The sequence below is a fragment of the Chaetodon auriga genome, chromosome 18 (assembly GCF_051107435.1).
Source record: "Chaetodon auriga isolate fChaAug3 chromosome 18, fChaAug3.hap1, whole genome shotgun sequence".
Lineage (NCBI taxonomy): Eukaryota > Metazoa > Chordata > Actinopteri > Chaetodontiformes > Chaetodontidae > Chaetodon > Chaetodon auriga.
Genome location: NC_135091.1, coordinates 6,578,455 through 6,597,263, shown reverse-complemented (window position 1 = coordinate 6,597,263; position 18,809 = coordinate 6,578,455). Strand labels below are relative to the sequence as shown.

The 18,809-nt window shown below is 42.2% G+C and overlaps 1 protein-coding gene across 2 annotated transcripts in view; it reads right to left on the bottom strand.

The window, feature by feature from the left end:
* Positions 1-253: 253 nt before the first annotated feature.
* slc24a4b (solute carrier family 24 member 4b) overlaps positions 254-18,809 on the bottom strand; it is a 29,912-nt gene continuing 11,356 nt past the window's right edge. Inside the window, exons 3-17 of one of the 2 annotated variants that reach the window (XM_076757149.1) lie at positions 13,881-13,957; positions 11,227-11,301; positions 11,037-11,121; positions 10,802-10,905; positions 10,421-10,495; positions 10,283-10,308; positions 9,796-9,849; positions 7,324-7,415; positions 3,916-4,085; positions 3,554-3,689; positions 3,168-3,334; positions 2,274-2,388; positions 1,468-1,580; positions 1,222-1,287; positions 254-697 (exon numbers count right to left, since the gene is read on the bottom strand). In XM_076757149.1, the coding sequence (XP_076613264.1) occupies positions 548-697; positions 1,222-1,287; positions 1,468-1,580; positions 2,274-2,388; positions 3,168-3,334; positions 3,554-3,689; positions 3,916-4,085; positions 7,324-7,415; positions 9,796-9,849; positions 10,283-10,308; positions 10,421-10,495; positions 10,802-10,905; positions 11,037-11,121; positions 11,227-11,301; positions 13,881-13,957 (1,505 nt within the window). In that variant the 3' untranslated portion in view covers positions 254-547. Of the gene's footprint in view, positions 698-1,221; positions 1,288-1,467; positions 1,581-2,273; positions 2,389-3,167; positions 3,335-3,553; positions 3,696-3,915; positions 4,086-7,323; positions 7,416-9,795; positions 9,850-10,282; positions 10,309-10,420; positions 10,496-10,801; positions 10,906-11,036; positions 11,122-11,226; positions 11,302-13,880; positions 13,958-18,809 lie in introns of both variants that reach the window. The other variant, XM_076757148.1, reaches the window with a different exon arrangement.

The window sequence follows — 18,809 nt, the reverse complement described above, 5'->3', positions numbered from 1 at the left end:
GGCGAGAGGAGGGAAAGGAGTGTACTTTTTCTTTGGGTGCGAGGGCAACTCTGTAATTCTTTTAGGAATGACTGCAAGGATCTTTTTTCTTCATAGACTCTGGTTTGGTTTGTGGAAAAGCTTTGGGAACGTGTGGAAATCTACAATGTGAAAACGGTGAAAACACATACCAACAATCAACAGGGGCACTTATGATTCTGGAGGTCCCCGACATCTAAAGGCATGCGAGATGGGTAGAAAGTTAACAGGCGCACAGAGGAAATAAAGACTTTACTGCAATAACAGGCAATGCCCGAAATAATGGGCATTAAGGACTGGCACTGTGTGACAAGAGGACAAATTAGAGACACAGAATGGAGTCCACTCTTACAGCGTGTACTGCCTCTTGAGGAAATGAGACTCATATTCGAAAGGATTACAAGGGAGAGAGCGCGAGGAAGGAGAAAGAGTCTGCAGATAGGTCCAGTATTATTGAAAAAAAAAAAAAGAGATTGGGGGTTGCTATGGGAACGTTGAGGTTTTGGTATCCGAGGCATGCTGCTGTGCTCTACTCCTCCACGCACATGGGCAGGTTGACGAAGGTGAAGACGTTGTACTCGATCATGACGGAGAAGCAGAGGAAGATGGCGTACAAGACCAGGACGTACACGCCCAGCTTCACGTCCAGCCTCCATTTGTTCAGGTGGATCCCCAGCACCTGAACATGCACAGATACATCAGGGTGGCTTCTGCAGGCCATTGCATCACTTCCCTGGACTGAATATCACTTAACTTGCACGTACCTGTGCGACCAATACGCATATGATTAGCAGTTACTGTGCAGCAGTGTGTCACACTCCTGATGTGTGTGCAGGGTTTGTTTACGAGCCCCAGAAACTCACTGAATGTGTTCAACAAACTGAAATCACTGCAGAGCTTGATTTAAATTCAGTATAACTACCAAAATCTGTTCTGCTTATCCCAAAAAGAAAAGTGCATCACTTCCTCTGCATTCCAAGTGTTCATAATACTGAATTTTAACATTATGAGCCAATTATATAACATGGTTCAGTCACTATTGCATAACAGTGCATCAGTCAGTCATGAGACAAGCCAAGCAGAGATGTCATTTATCTATATCAAAGTACTCTGGATTTTTTTTTTATTTAAACGCATACGGTGCACCTCAGCATGGTCAACATGTGGAACCAGTGTAGCATAACAACATGAAGTATTGCTCACCGTGAGGGCCACAGAGCCCAGCAGAAGCACCACAGAGTACACCAGACCCCGACTGTTAATCATCACCTGCAGCACACAAGACGGAGAGAGATCAACAACTCATCTGTAGCTCTTCAATCTTGACAGTCAGTATCAGAGATGAGGAGCGTCTCAGCAGGAGAGATGAGGATTTTGGTTGTTTCTCACTCGCACAATAATACAGAAATGACAAGTTCTGAGTTCTTGGAAAATAAATAAGCTCCTTACCTCTGATCCATAGCTGACACATATGGTCTGTATCGCCCAGGGGACCCCCAGTCCCACCAGAATGTCAAACACATTGCTCCCAATAGTGTTGGACACCGCCATGTCTCCCAAACCTGCATCAAAACCAAATGAAGTTATTAAAAAAGTAAGTTTAAGCAAGAATGTGAAGTTTTTCATCTTGACTTTCAGGTCAAAGCACTTTATTCCCAAGAGCAGATTAATATTTTGCTGTTCTGTACTTTCTGATATTCACAAGGGCTGCAACCTTATTCAGCTGGGAAGGCAGTGACACAGGGCTGCACTGTGATGTCTATAAACAGCTCTGCACTATTTCCTCTTGTTCCTGTGCTCTGTCAGGCTCTTCACTTTCCTACGTGTTCAATTATTTTCTGTGCACGTAGGAGACAACACATTTCTGAACACGATTTTGTAAAAGTACTCGCCTTGAAAATGCAAACAAAGTGCATCTCTTTGTGTATCTGTGCAAGTTTTATCACTTATAGCTAAGATGCACTCATGCATGTTCAACTCCAACTGCATGTGCATTGCTTACGACGTAGACAGATATAAAAATGAGATATTAAGATATCGGTCTCTGCACTTAACAAAAGGAAAAAACACTTTCACCACAAACAAGACTCTATTTGTCTTGTTTATTTCAATCATCAAAGGAAATTAGGATGTCCTGGTGGACTAGTGCTATTAAAACGTGTGCTGAGTAACCACAGCATCCATTTAGCTCTCCACTGTGTCATGATAAATCTACAAGAGCTCAATCTAAACATGTTGCAGGGGGAAAGGTATACCTTGCCGAGCCACAATGAGACTGGCTATGCAGTCTGGGACACTGGTGCCTGCCGCCAGGAAAGTGATGCCCATGATGACATCAGGGATTCCCAGAGTGTAGCCAATTATAGTCACCTGAGAGAAATATACACTGTGTGAGAGCTCAACAATAACACAATTAAAGGGTAATTCCAGTATTTTTAAACCTGGGCCCTGTTTTTACATATTTATGTGTCTGAATGCCTAACAGGTACAAAAAGTCTTCACTTCAGCCAGCAGATGCGACTCAGGCTGCAATGGCTGCAATGTAATCCTTAGGGAAAATCTGCCATCAAAGCACATCCACTAAAAGTGCTTGTTTTTGTACTGACAGACTCAAACTGTTATTCTAAGTGTCTGGCAACATTATGGAAAGAATCCCTGCAGAGGCAGACCTTTTTGTTCAGAGTAAGATCCTCTTTGTTTAACCAGAAACAGCTGTTATATCGCTGTGCTCAAAGCCACCAGACTCCATTGAAAAAAACGGTAATTTTACCTTGCAGAACAAGGGGGCTGCTGATTTAATGCTGCTGCTCATTTGTTTGTCTTGTTGTGTGACTCTGGTGTTTTCAAGGATCTAAAGTAACCTGTTAATGTCCTTCTCTGTAGGGATCCTTTCCATAATGTTGTACTCAGAATAAGCCTGTGAATAAGCCTGGCAAAAATAAGCACTTTTAGTGTGTGTAGTTTGATGGGCACATTTGCCCCCAAGGACTACACTGCAGCCACTGCAGCCTGACTTTCCAGGCCTCTCCTGGTTTTGGATCATTTTAGAATAAACCTGATGGATAAAACCATGAATGGATAAGAGTATGCTCAGGACATCAGGAGCTACACTACAGTCTAGACGTTCCCCACACAAACCATGCACTCACCATCCAGACCATGACGTAGGAGAAGACGGCAATCCAGACAGTGGACAGGATGAAGGAGAGCATAAAGTATTTCTCCCAGCGAGGCTTAGAACAGTTTGGGATGGTAAAGAACAGCAACAGGAGCAGAGGCCATGAGATCAGCCACTTCACCTTGCTGCCAATGCCCTCTGCAGCAGAAATGCACATTAGCACAAGAGATTAGACTCCTGATTTTATACGAGGCCACTGACTAATTTGAGGAAGGATCCTATACAGGGTGACTTAAAATAGATAGAGACAGACAAATATGTCTGAAATGTCAAAGATGTTTCAAAATGATATCATTCTTGTATAATTTTTACCCTCTAAAGTGGTCCATCAATCAAGCAAATGCACAAATCACATACTTGGAATATGAAATGGCGAGATGGTGTCATTTTCCTCCTCTTCGGTCGGCTTGTCCTCTGGCACGTTTCCATTCTCGATTTCAACCTTCCCGTCAATCACTTGTGTCTCCACTCCATTGGCAGCTTGGACCAACTTCTGGCGCTTTCAAGAAAAAGAAACTAAGTCAAAGAGCACATGAGCAAACACGGCGCTACTGTGACTGCTGGGCTGCCGCCATATTTCTAAGGTTTCTCCAGTCAGAAATGGAAAACTGAGTGAGACAAGGAGATGCTTGAGGGCTTAAAAAAAATGAAAATAGTATCCACTCAATATACCAGCAGCAGCTAAATCCTTTTATTGGAGCAACAACGTGCAGCTGTACCTCTGTAATGATGAGGCGACTCGCCATGCGCAGACGGGTCTTGGGTCCAAAGTGGCTGGTGACCATGACGCGGAGGCCAGCTTCTGGAAACCTGAACTTGGAAGGGCTGGCGTTCATGATCTCATCCACCATCACCACCGATCCACGGCTGTAAGCCTTGCTGGGCTTGACTGATGGGGTTGGAGGGATATGATACAAATGAATGTATGAGCTGTGCGTCAATCTACCAGATCAGACAAGCACAAAACTGTATTTTCATTCATTTCTATACATTTTATTTGTTTTATTCAAGTGCATGTACTTAGTTGCAGCCAATTGGAATATCCTAAAGGGCAAATTAAAAGGAAGGAGCACTGAAGGAGCACTGAAGGAGCACTGAAGGAGCACTGAAGGGAGGCGTGTACTTGTTTGGCTGTTAAGTTCAAATAATCTTTCAGCAGAATCGCTCACTCCACCTTTAAGAGGGGGACAGCCATCAAGAGCTCTGTTCTGTACTCCAAGAGTTTGTAGTGTAATTTTGTAGTTTGCAGCACTACAGTGTCCGGGGCCAAGTTACTGAGGAATATTAATGGACGCTGTGCACAGTCATTTTGTCACCATGTCAGACTTAAAGCTGCACCAGGCAAGATTTTTATGTCAACGTACACAACTCGCATTACCCCAAATCACACTGTGGCCTCGGTGCAGACAGATTCAATGCCTACACAAATCAAAATGTCCCCTAAACAACAGCGTCTAGACAAGGTGGGGTGCTTTCCAAAGCTCTGAGCATCATTCCTCCTTTCACTCCACTCCATCGTGTTCTACGTGACCTGGAAATTGATATTGGTGCCTTCGTGTTGCTTGTTGTCTCAACAGACATGAGGGAACTGATTTGTAAGTATTGTCTGATGAAGGACACAAAATTGTTGTATTTCCAGCAAAACAAGCTGTACAGCATCATCCTACAGTATATAGGTTTGGACATTTTCACTCCAGTGCTTCATAAAATACTGTCTTCAGTTGAATGTGCTCCAAATTTGCCAACTAAGAGTATTTAAAATGTCCTACAAAAAACCATGCATCTCTAAAACAGCAGCTCTTCATGAGTGACGATGTATTTTTCAGATAAATCAAATTTTAAATAGCTTAGTTAACAAAGGTGCAGAATCATTTCTTTCAGCCCATAAACAGAAAAAAACCACCAAATTTGGAGACATGGTTTTCTTTGGACAGTGACAATGTAGGAAAGGACTTGCCAGTGAACACGTTAAGTCTAAATTAACCTACATATGCAGTATTAGCATAATGTAGCCCAGGTACATATGCAACTATGAATGAGGAAGAGTGTAAAATCCTCAGGGAATCACCCCTGGACTCAACCCGGGCCCTCATCCCTTTGGTGTATAAAACACACAAGTTGAGTGAAAGCAAGTGTGTTGTGTGCCCTTACATCACATGATTTCTGGGTACTGAACTTCAAATAGCTTTCCCAAATTGCCTGGTGCAGCTTTGATGTTTGCCTACCAGTTGTGAATATTTATGGGTTGACCAAGATTGATTTCAAAATCTGTGACATGAAAGATGTAACCTCCGGCATCTTTGAGCCGACCATCTCGAACGGCTACGCAGGTGGCTGAGACACTGAACATATGGTCAAGTACAATCAATACAACTTGTGCTCTGACAATAACACACACACCTTAAAATGTTTAATTGGCACCCTATAATTCATTTGCTCTGTGCTCACAATATAAGATGCAGTGCACAGGGAATATAAAAGTTCTACAGTACGCTTATTAGTTTAACTCAGCCTTAATTTGACTTGTTATGCATGCAAGAATGCACATAAATTAAGTGTGTAAACAGAGCAGGCATAAACATTTCCCCTTGTGAAATTCATTACCACTTCAGGAGTGAGTGGGTCTACACCCCAGAGACCGGCAGGAGAAAAGTAGTATGCAAGCAGAAAGAATTGGCACACAGCAGCACAACACTGTTGACAATAAGCAAGAGTAGATTTAGTAAGGCTAAACAGACAGGCGTGTTAAAACTAATGCAGCCAAAGTGGGAAAGGTTAAATGTCACTGATTAGACTTTTTTTTTTTTTTTTTGAAAGGTCAAAGGCAGGAAATGAAGAAGCAGAGAACTGTGGCTTCGAGGAACTCTTCCCCAAACATGACATTAAAGACTTTGAAAAGGCACATTTTTCCATAAGTTTTTAAATCATTTGAAACCCAAGACAACAAAGTCTCCTGACATTAAAAAGCATTACCGAAGAAAGATTATGGAATATCTTCATTATGCTGTTCCCATTTTTAACAAGAGCCTTTCATTTTGTGCCCCCTGTATGCTCAGATAAGCTTCTGTTGCTTATCACCCAGAAAAGGACTTAGCAGGTAGAGAAAACTAATGGAGGAATATACATATTTAATGTTTAAAAATACGAAGAAAAGGGAAAAATTTGACAAACCGTTGCTTGCAGTGCAGTGCAGGTCAGTGAGGTCAAAAGACTGAAGTTTTCTTGATCCTTGGAAATGTAAAAAAGTGTGGTTCTGCAGAATTATATTTTAATTAAATAGTTTGACATTTTGGGAAATGTCATTATTTGCTTTCTTGCTGAGTGTTGAGAAGATTGATACCACTCATGCCTGTATACCTAATATAGTAAAGCTATAGACAGCAACCAGTTAGCTTAGCATACTGTAGCGGGGGGAATAGAGGGAAACAGCTAGCCTCGCTCAATCTGAATGTGACAAATCTGTTTACAAGCACCTCTAAAGCTAACTAATTAACATGTTATCAAGTTTGTTAAATTCATACAAACTCTGATACCACTCATGTCTGTTCACTGAATGTGATGCGACATCCAGCAACCAGTTAGCTTAGCATAGCGTTGAGACTGAAAACAGCAAGAAAAAGGTAGCACAGGTCTGTATGAAGGTAACAAAATACCCTCTACCAGCACCTCTAAAGGTCACTCACTAACACTCTTGTTTGTTAAATTCATACAAAAACTTACACCACTGAATATGGAGCTACATCCAGCAAGCAGTTAGCTTAGCATAGCATAAAGACTGAAAATAGCAAGAAAAAGCTAGCATAAGTCTGTTCCCTGCGCAAGAAAGCAAATTAGTGTATTTACTCAGAATGTTGATCCGCTGCTTTAAGAAAATTTTAGCAGAACACAGTACAAGCAGAAGAAAATCCAGTGAGTTCAGCAGAGAAGAGCAAAGCCACAACCACAGCCTTCCAGAGAATCAAAGTCCAATTATTTAATATATTCAAATTTCATATGCACAGTCAACATCTGATTAACTTCCTGGCAGAAAATAGTCTTGGGTACCCAGCCTGTCTGATTAACCTTACCTGCTGAGAGTAAAGGCGATGACGGGTCGTCATCCCAAACATAGTCATAACTAGTATTACCGTCCTCCATCTCACTGCTGGCCGCAGCGTTACCATTGGCCACGTTCTTCTTGGGCTTCCCCATGAAAAATCTCTGCATGCTGGAGTTGAATCTAGTAGACAGACGAAACATAATCCCTAAATTAGAGATAGTCAAATAGTTCAAACCAGAGTCCAAAAGGGAAAGAAATAAACAAGACGGGACATTCGGTGTCAAATGGATTTATGAGCGTCAGATAAAAGGCTCCCCTGTTGTTTGAAATATAGATATAGTATGCATTAATTAGCCAAAATAAGCAATTACTCTTCATACTTCCATAGAATGAATTTAAAGTTAAGGTGGCCTACTTTCTAAAAAACATCCTCAGCTATACCAAAAATGGCTGAAATATGCTGCTCTGCATCAGAGGAGAGAAGAAAGTACCAGCAAAATGTTCCCAAAAGCCAATCACAGGGCTTTCATCAGCCAAACAGGGCTTCAAATAAGACCATTGAGTGCCATTACATAAAAATGGATCACAAATACTGAACACCCCGCTGCTGCCTTTGAACAAAATGTGTGGAGATGTAACACTGGCATCATAAGAGCTGCTCCATCCCTTTCAGAGGTTCTACGCCTTCAGAAGTTCACATTAATACTAAAAATGTTTCTTTCTTTTCCAGTTATAAAATAATTTACTGCTATCAGGTCACTTCCACATCTTGTTTTACCTTGTTTTTACTAAGTTTTCCCATAGGGTTTAAGGATGCAGCATGTTTCATTTTGTAGGGCCCAAAACCATCAAAAGGCTGTAAAAGATGATCATGAGTCAAAAATATAACAGTTGGGTAAATAATACTGTAATTAAATAAGTTAAACTGAGTGTGTGGAAGTGCATAGCTCTATTTTTTTCCTTCAACCTCCAATCAGGTGAAAAGGCCAGCTAGCTTGACTGAAAACACTGCTAAATACATTAGCCTTGTTAGCTATAGCTACCTTAGCTGAAGCATTACCTTTCATCAAAACTACATCAGCCAACATGTGATGCTAAATCGCCTTTAGTGGCAGTATAAATGTTGCCTATAGTATTGCAGCTGTCAAGCAAATGCTAACATAATTAGCGGTTTAGTTTAGTTTGACATTATGAGAAATCTACAAACTGTCACTTTATAGCATGAAGCTGTTATTCAGATCAGGTCAGTTTAGGCCCGAGAATCAAAAACAAACTGTCATCATTTAAAATTCCAAAGTTACTTTGTGCTTTTTTCCCCTTTGTGGTTAATAGTTTTACAACTGGCAGCACGCACGTTATTTGAGAAGGGAAAAACAAAACCACAGCCGAGCCCTGGAAGGTCACCTCAGAGCACTGATTGCGCTATATAAAACCCACTCTACTCCATTTTGGCTAGAACAGCCCAAAAATGGTCAGTGGATATTTTGGGAGAGGGGAGACATATGACAGCATATCCTACAGTAAGCACTTCTTTCCTCCAAATGAGAAAGGAGAGGAGTGATCCGGTTAAGCCTGTGCTCTTAGCCACTGCAGAGGGAGAAAGATTAAACTCTTATGGCAGGGAGAGAGCAGGCTGCTGCTGAGTGAAACACAGATTACCAGCTGGACAGAGACAGCGGCACAGGGCGACGTGGTTGGCATTATGCGGCTTGGACTGTAAAGACACAAATATGGCGTAATAGACGCAGGCTGTATTTTCTGCATCATACAGTAAAAGAGATTGGAGACAAGAAGTTATCAGGACAGTGTTTTGTAACCCAAAACAGTGATCAGATGATGCATACCCCAGACAAATAACTAAAAAGACTGATCCTTTTTAGAATAATCTCAAGATAAAAAGAAAGGCTAAAATATGATGGACGCAAGCATGTGTCATGGGACGTCAGTTCCATGAAATCAAATACATCTGAAATAAGGATTTAATGGTTTGAATTCAGATAATTGTCAACTGGGAGATTAAATGCACAGTAAGTTTCATTTAAATAGCATTTTGATGTCATCAAAGACCCACAATTGAGAAACTGTAAAACTGTGTCCCCACTGTGTGAAGCTGCATCATAAAAATTGCACTTAATTCATTAGAGGTGCAATCTTTCCACCAGAAGGCTGAATCTTCAGCTAACATCTGGGTAGGCGACATGAATGAGACACTCCCCTCCAGCTGGAGGCCCGCTCCTCTCTTTTGAAACCACTGAGTGCACAGTTGGTCATACTCATCAGCCCACAGGTATTAGTATGTAAGAGTTTAAGCATCTCTCCCCATGCACACACACACACACACACACACACTCGTACCTGTATACAAAAATTTTATGTTAACTGTGAATAAAGTAGCTAAAGCCATCTCCACTTCAAGCAGATACAACAGTAAATCAGTGTTTACACATCGATGCATCTGTATCAACAATAATGACATATATAATAATGTATCAGTCACAGGGACCATCTTTACATGTTACAAGTACTTTTAATTTAAGTGCATTTGGATGACAGAACTCACTTCATGACCAGGATGTATCCAGCGTACATGACCACCAGCACCAAACTCTCCCACCTGATAAAAGAGGGGGGAAAAAAAAGCAGAATGAGGTTTAACAATTAATGAAAATATGAAGATTTCTAGGTCCTTGTATCTGCCTGCTACAACCATTATTTGGCAGTATACTGAGAGAGAAATGAGTTAAGTTAGGCGGAAAGTCCTTATATTTCCCTTCACACAAAAGCAAAGAGTGTGTAAGATGACAAACTGAATCATTTATATGAGTTATAGCAACATCTATCTAAATGTTGCTAACGTTAGCCACCACAAGCTAATGCTCACATCAGACCAAGTGAGGCTGTGGCAGCGACCTCTGATCGAGGCTGTGTTTTACTGATTATGAATTTAGCTTTACAATCATAACAGAACTGTGTTATTTCCTCTTTCAAATGTTATGTAGTCTCTAAAATATGGACACATGTGCAGTTTAACTGGATGAGCAACTTACCAAACTATCTTCTCATCGTAGATGAACTGAAAAAAGAAGGGAAACATTTCTATTAGATAGCATGTTAGATTAGAATAAACAACATTCAAAGAAAAGCCAGGTGTGGTGTTCATTGATAGATACATGTGGTCAACTTACTGCAATCAAAGCCACAACAGACAGGATGTAGTAGAAGGAGTCCCTGAAAACTGCCCACCAGGTCAATATCACCACCTGAGATTTCACAGGGAAAAATGCAAAACACATTTTTTTAACTGTTTGCAACAGAGTTCTGTGAAGTCTTGTAATGTAAATTTTACTTTACAAAAGAGCTTTAAGAAGAAACAGATTTATGATGCCTTTACGCCTCCAGAGTTTCCTCCATTTCCACTAAAACTAACTGAAGCAGATGGTTTTGTTTCCCCTCAGCAAAAAAAAAAAAACTTATGCCACACACGTGCTGCTCTGCAGTCTATGAATAAACAGAGAGACGCCGCCGCAGCAGGAAGTCCCGCCCTCAAACACATACACAAAACACACCTGTCCAGCAAAGATCCCGCAGACGCCGATGATGCAAAGGATGTTGAAGACCGCTGAGCCAACGATGGTCCCCACCCCCACATCACCGTGGGTGATGAAGACACCTGCACACAGGGAGGCAGCCAATCACAATCAGCGGTGACTCCAACCATCTGGGAATGTTTGAGTGTATGCACATACTGATTGTGTGTGTGTGTGTGTGTGTGTGTGTGTGTGTGTGTGTGTGTGTGTGTACCTATGACAGATGCAAAAAGCTCTGGTGCAGAACTGCCAGCTGCCATGAAGGTGGCTCCTGCAACATCTTCACTCAGATCTAATTTCTGCAGAAAGGAAAGCAAAGATTAGCGGTTTGCACGGCTTACAGAGGCAGATCATCACTGTGTGACTGCAGCGCTAAACGATAAAAGATTACAAGTCCCAAGTACCTCACAGACTTTCTCCAGCGATGTCACAAAGTATTCGTCACACGTTATGGCGAGAGCTAGAAACATGTAGAGCGTCTGCAGACAGAACCAGCAGAGTTAAGGTTGAACAGGGTGTGTGACAAGGACAAGACAGAGTGAGGATACAAGTGTGTGTCCATGTATAGATACGTCCTTTATCAGCAGAAATTAGCAGAGTTAATAGAGCCTGGACAGAGCAAGATATTCTCCTGCTAAAGGACGGGTGAAGGGGAATTGTAAAGCACAGCACCCTATTAAAATGAGACCTGCATTAAATTCAAACATCAATTTCGTGACAAGCCGCTTTCCATTAAAATTTGAAAAATCGAGCTTATTTCAGTCGCTGAGCAGAGATCTATAAATTATAGATCAGCTGTGACATCACCACAGCTCCAGCAGACATGCTGTGCTCTCTGCTGTCCACAGGGGGCAGTGCAGGACTGCAGTGAGACCCGACCCTGCACGCACATTTTTATCTCTCTCTCAGCAGTGAGGCCAAGACAATATCAAGTCATATTATGACTTCATAATATTTAATGAAGCACAAGTGAAGTGCATTGGATTACAGCTTACTATGTGTCACTGAAAAGAACTGAAGTGACATCAAACTTAGTCAGACCACGACACCCAGCAGTCATCATCATGTTTAGTGGTGTACGTTTATTCAAGTACTATACTGAAGTACAGATTTGAGCTACTGAGGTGGATACTTCTACTACACTACATTTCAGAGCTGCTTCCTACATTTTATCTGAGAGATTTACACATTTTTGCATATAAAACATATGAATTGCTTATAAAATCTGATGCTTTGTTATAAACTAAAAGATCCAAAGGAGCACACACAAGTAGATCATTTGACTATTTTCTGAGTTTTACAAACCAAAGAGTCAATCAAGAAAACAATCACATTAATCCATAATTATAATGATCAGTAGCTGTAGTGCTATACAAAACCTTTAATTAGCCGGACCTCAACCAGCTACAGCAGGAAAACACTGCTTACGCATGAATGCATGAGTGATAATCTAATACTGGGTATGATAATATTAGTCACAGCAGCCATTTTTCTACATGAGCACTTTCACTTTTAATGCTTGATGCACATTTTCCTGATGACACTTGCATACTTTTAAGATTTTAAATACGTGTATTTTTATGGTGTACTATTACTACTTCAGTGAAGGATCAGAACGCTCTAACACTGTAAATTTATTGCATTTCTGCTTTCATGAAGGTTTAGAAGAAATAAGGTATGAGCTGCTACTCTCCAAGGCAGCAAGGTGAGGATCTGCGTGCTAATATACTCACTGCAGTGAGAAGTGCATAACCATGGCGTGAAGGCAATGTACTACAGTTTACACCTCTGCTCGCACTGGCTCCCATTCATCATGCCTGTAAACTTGTCACGTCTATGAAAAAGTCAGAAGACGTGCGGTGCACTGACGACAATGAGGTCATGTCCTCTGGAGTTGTTTATCCATTTATGTGACTTTAAAGGTTTCAGCATCATCATCTTCTATTTTTGGCCCAACAAGTCATTTCACATGTGTCTTAAAGCAACAGTCAGGTGCTTTGTGAGCACTGGAACAGTTTTTGTTCGCTGTAATCATTCCTCCTGTTCATACTGGGCATGAAGAGATCCCTTCCTAATGAGCTTCCAGTGTCAGAGATGGAGAACAAAATCCTCAGAAAGCCCTCGTTATGTGCAAAAATATATTCAAAATTTTATGTTAAGCCAATTTGAGGCCTCAGCAGACTGAGCAAGACAAATCAAGTGGGTATCCCCCAAAGTCACTGTCTTGTAGTATAAAATTCCCTGTGTTCCCTTTGCTGAGCTGCAGTGGAGGCATATAATAACAAAAAAAAGGGAATTTTTTACTAAAAAGACTTTAAGGCAGACTTGAAAAATTGTGAACCTATTTTACAATCCAACAAAATAATAGATTATTAAAAGACTTGAGGATTTAAATATAAAATCCTGGCTACAGCCCTGGGTTGCATTTGACAAAAAGAAACTTAAGAAAGTCGGTTAAATCCAGCATGAAGAGCATTACTTGCTGAACAATACTGAGTAACTCCACAGGTGGCTTGAGTCTTTATGTTCGGTCAGTGGAGCTTAGCGTGACCGAATGCAGACAATCACAGTTTTTCATGTGGAGAAGCAGCTCATATAATATAAATACAGGACAAGAATTATCCTCCATGTTCAAATTTAGAGGATATTCATGCACAACTCATGGCCTCAAGTCTCAAGTCAACTGCAGAGATGTACTACTGACCTTAACCACCCACAGTTCTTTCTTTCCCTGCACATCTCCCCGAGTGAAAGCATGTTAATCTGTGTGTGAGTTTACGTCTATGTAGAGTTTGCTGCGTGCTGGTTTTTAATATGATATCATTAGAACATTAAAAAGCTCCTCTGCAGCAATCTGACTATGAAAAAATTGCCACCGTAACCCCACTTTGCTCGTTTTTAGTTTCTAAAGCCTGGAAGGTAGTGGGGCTGCTACGTGAAAAGCTCCGAAACGCACCTGCAACCAGCTGAGCTCCGCGGAGAGCGTTGACTGGGGGCTGATGTGATGGGAGATGCAGGTGCAGCGTCTTAAAAAACAAACAAAAGCAAGGCCTCTTACCGCCATGATGTGCAGCAGAACGGCCCCACTCTTTCGTTCTTGGATGGTGAAAAGGTCATCGGGGAACTCGTGTATTGCTGAGGAGAGAGGAAATGTCACAGTCACCACACATCAGCGGCACGACGGCAAGATAAGATGTCCCCGCCCCACCTCGACGGAGCCTGGGATGCCCTGTTGGTTCAGAAGGATTACACTGAATTCATTTGGTTACGGCACCTATGGGAGCGTTAGTCCTTGTCTTCTCGTTGCATCTCTTTTCACTGGATTATCTCATACAGCAAAAATGTCTTGTACACCTGAAAATCAGGGCACCGCAGCCAGAAGGGGTCAAACGCGAGTGAAATAAGAGCCTGTGATCATCATCCAAAAACAGCTGGAAACTCAGACGACATCAAGGGCTTTGAATTTTCAAAGGACTGAAATGGCTCTAAACACTTTTTGAAAATCATCATCAGCCTGCAGTATGTCACACCACTCGGCAGCCAATGACTTCATAACTATTCATGGAAGAGGAACAAGAACAGTCAACCATGACATCTCCCAAAAAACTGATGTAAAAGCCTGGGCTATATTAAGAGCCTGAAGTCATACAGAATTAAAGCAAGCAGGCAGAAAAACCTCCCATGCTGAGGACTCGTCATCTATCATCCAGAGCTCCAGCTGGAACACAGTGCGGTCATGCTACCACCATACGGCTCGGGTCTGTGGGAGCACAACCGCACCACAGCGCACCTGGCTGGAGACAGAAGCTGGCCGTCATCCTGAAGGGACCCGGCATCTGCGGCGGGCGGCCTCTGTCCGACCTGTCCCTGTTGGGCCCGGGCTGCAAGCTCACATCTTGCCTCTCCCTGTAACAAGCCTGCAGCATAACCTAGCATATTGCTTACACAAGCTAGGGCTATCTCTAAGCTACAGCTAGCCTTATTAGGCAGGCAGAGTAAACTATCCACCTGTGTGACAATACTAAGAGGTGCTAACAATGTCAGTTTTAGCAAGTCTAATGTTGACCATGTTCGTCATCCTATCTAGTGCATTTGCATGCAAACATTTGCTAATTAGCACTAAACACAAACTACAGCTGAGGAGCTGAAGCTTATGGTCATTAGTGTGGTATGTATTGGACAAATTAAAAATTTGACCTGATGATGGCTTTTTGACATTTATGCTTGGCTTATATTACATTTTTTGGTCTTATTGATGCAGCAGGATTTTAATGAGGATTTTTGTGTGGTTTTAATGAGCATCCGAGGAAGACTAGCAAGCACTGTGGAAGCTATTGGGGATCCGTTAAAGAATAAAGAACGATAGTGCTAGATTAAAAGTCAGGAGATCACCAACGTTAATACAATTCATCCTGACGGGGAAATGACTGTATGCAACACATTCACTCAGTACCACAAATGTCAACCTCACGGTGGCACTTGAAAGGATCACCGAAGTCAGTCGGATTCATCCTCTGGGAGTCATGAATGTCTGTATGAAATTTCACAACAATTCATCCGACAGTTGAGGTATTTCCTTTGAGCCACGCCACTGGCAAAGCTACAAAATAATACCCAGATGGGAACTGCAGTGGTACTATTTATGTTCAGCACTCTGAAAAATTCAACTACACTAATAATATGACAGCAAAATGTTATAGTCTGAGCCAGCAGAACAATGCTGTTTACAACAGAAAATACAGGCAAGATATGAGCTCTTGTCACATATGGACTCGCGAAGTGGAACAGTGCTCACCTGAGACTTCTCACTGCATCTGTCCCAACCTCACCACTGCCTGTTTTTATGATATCCGACGGTGTGCACACATGACTGCGTCAGCGCAGCCTTTGGAACACTGCACAGGCAAATCAAATACTCCACAATATTTAGTCCAACCCCACTTAATCAGCTGCATGCTTCCTGGATTTCACTCAATTACATCACATATATGGAAATGTGGTACATTTTGTTATCTCCACATGTCATCTAACACGTTATCTTTGCAACAGAACAAAGAGCCACGACACAACAGAATCTGCAATGCTATTTCTGGCAGCGGGACATGAATTAATCCGACCCTGATTTGTAGGAGTTTGTGTGTCTCATGTGCAACGCTGCAGCACACAGTAAATGCTACTGATTAGAAGACAGGATAATACAGTTGAATGCATGAGTAATTGTAGGTTATGCCCTTAAAATATAATGAGAAACTGCAGAACATCTTGTGATGACCCCTCCTGTGAGGCTGCTCTGCCTGTTTAGCTTGGTGTCTGTTCTCTACCTCCTGTCAGGAAGAAGCCAGACAGAGAGGAGGTTCACCTGGCCTGGGGAGCCTTTAAAGCTGGCCTGGTCAGTCCCTCTCTCCCTCTCTCTCTCAGCTCCTGCATGGTCCCCTTTGTTTATCTGGTTTGTTTTCAGAGTACATCCATCGCTCACCCATGCACACACCTACGTCACTGAATTCCCCATACTAGTGCTTTATTTGGGTCAAAGCTCTCACGTATTCTTCCTCCTTTTTTTTCCTGAACCATGAGCCAGTTCACGACAAAATGGGGGCTCATCCCAGGCGAGCCTATTGTGTATTTATTGGAAATAACTTCTTACAGAAAAGCACAGGGTGTGGAGATGCATTTAAGCAAGGAATTAGTCTGTTAAAAGGCAGCAAAAATGTTAAACCAAACCCAAAATCTTGAGATGTGAAGCCTAGAGACACAAGTAGACAAAATATTCTGTTTTTTGCCTTAAAACACAAATATTGCTACTAAGCTGTTAACATGGCCAATGAGAATGAATAGCCCACTAACAGCATTGCAATTGCCAGGATTGCAAACTGTTGCAAAATCTCAATGTGCTGCATACATGTCCAGTGAATGCCCCTAAAACCTGGATAACGTCTGCATGTCCCACACGTGTTAATTGGAAAATGCTCCATTTGGAGTAAGGCCTCATTTGGAAAATCCAACCAGAATGTTTTGTTTGCATGACCCATATAAAAATTGGAATATTGTCATATCCTGAATAATAGTGTGCATGTAACTGTGGAAAATGCTGGTGGTTACATGCACAGGTGCCATCACATTACCCTCCATCGACCCTCCCTGATTGCAAGCTCCTGCAGGAAGAGGCCAGCTGAAGCACCGCAGGCAGAAAGGGAGGGGTCGTAACAACCTGGGTGACATTGGAATCTCACAGCAACATTGACTGTGGCGAGCGGCTTTAGCTCATTTAATTTCTGACGGGTTTATGTGCTGAATGAAACGTGTCGGAAAGCCGACGGCCACAAGCAAAGGTGCAATCAATTACGGGATTTGTCAGCTGTGCCGACAGAGGTGACTGAAAACAAACTGATGCCAATACAGAAGGCTAAACTCCTACTGATACCTCACACACAAACAGCTCCACAGTCATGCATTATTCTAGCTGCTGAAGGTCACCTGTTTAGCTTCTGAAAAACATGAAAGCTGAAATCTATGGGAGAAGTATGGGGTCTGAATTTCCCGCTGTCCGAGCCTTTTCACGCCCTGCTCCCATGTTCGGCTTCCAAACCTGCAGGTCTGCCATTAATCAATAATTAAACGCCTTTGCCATCCATGTCCTTCAGCTACGCGTTCATCCCTCTGCCACTGTATGCAATCAGGCCTGGCTGGAAGTGTGTTAAAAATAGGTGATCACATAAGGTGTTTAAAAGGCGCCAGCACTGGGACAGCAGAGAGATGACAGGCAGGCAGCGGTCACCTCTCAATCCTTGTAAACATTCAACCAGACGGCGTCTACAGGGTTCGTCTGTGTCTCCTCGCTGCAGAGGTCAAACCGGACATGTCCATACTCCCACAGCCGGGCAGGACAGGATGTACACACAGGAGCCGGAAAACAGACGGACTGCTTAAGTGATGCATCTCAAATGATGGCCATAAATAGAATCATAAATAATATGTCGTCGCTCGGTTGAATTTTTCATTTGAAAGTGTCATTTTCACAGGAATTGCATAAATTTGAGAAGGTGCATGGATATGATGCATTGTGTTGAAGGAAATTAATTCCTATTTTTACGTTTGTTAATCAAACATTTGCAGGTACAACATGAATTTTTGGCAGATTTAATCAATAATGAAAACTGCCTTTCATAATTTCCTTGTTGTGCCTGATGAACATTTACTCTAAGATTAAGAATGGCAGCATATCTTCACAAGTGAGAAGCTAGAATTAGGGAATGTGTGTCATGGTCAGACATATGCTCGTCATGCAGTATAACACTGGGGTTCAGACCTGTACAGCTATAAAAACATTTGGCATCTTGAGCCAAATGGCACGTGCCAGTTTGTTATTAATTACGCCAGAAATTCAGAATCTTCAGGTTAATATGTTTAAGTGGCGCCAAGCAAGCTGCTTCTGTCCTGGTGAACAAAGGTTTTATGATCGTACAAATCTGGAAAAAAAACCATCACAACTTTTATCTATCCTGCTGTTCTCGTGTTTGCATGAGACTGTTGTCTTTTTTTGGAGGCAACGAGGGACAACGTGAACAAGGGACGTCTGGATTGGCACGGCAGGCAGGAGGAAAAAAACAACTCTCTTCAGAAGCTAAGCTGCAAATCTATAAATAAACCTCGGATTCTCTGTTTGGACACCTGACTGTGCCGCTTATGCAAGAAATTACTGGCAACACTTTTGTTCATCTGCCTCCCAAAACCCCCTCCTCCTCCTCCTCCTCATCTCAACCTCAGAAGTCCACGCAAGAAGTGCTGGGAGGATTTTATGAGATGCAGGGCTGCCATCACAGCCTGAACTGTGGACAATATGAATATCAGGCGGAAAGGAGGGTCACAGAGGAGCGCCCCGACTGTTTTTGAGAGGCCAGACAAGGTCATTTCCTTTTGCTGTCTCACTGCAGATTTAAAAACAGTGATGACAATAATCACAGTTTTCCTATATTTGCCTCAAATTTGA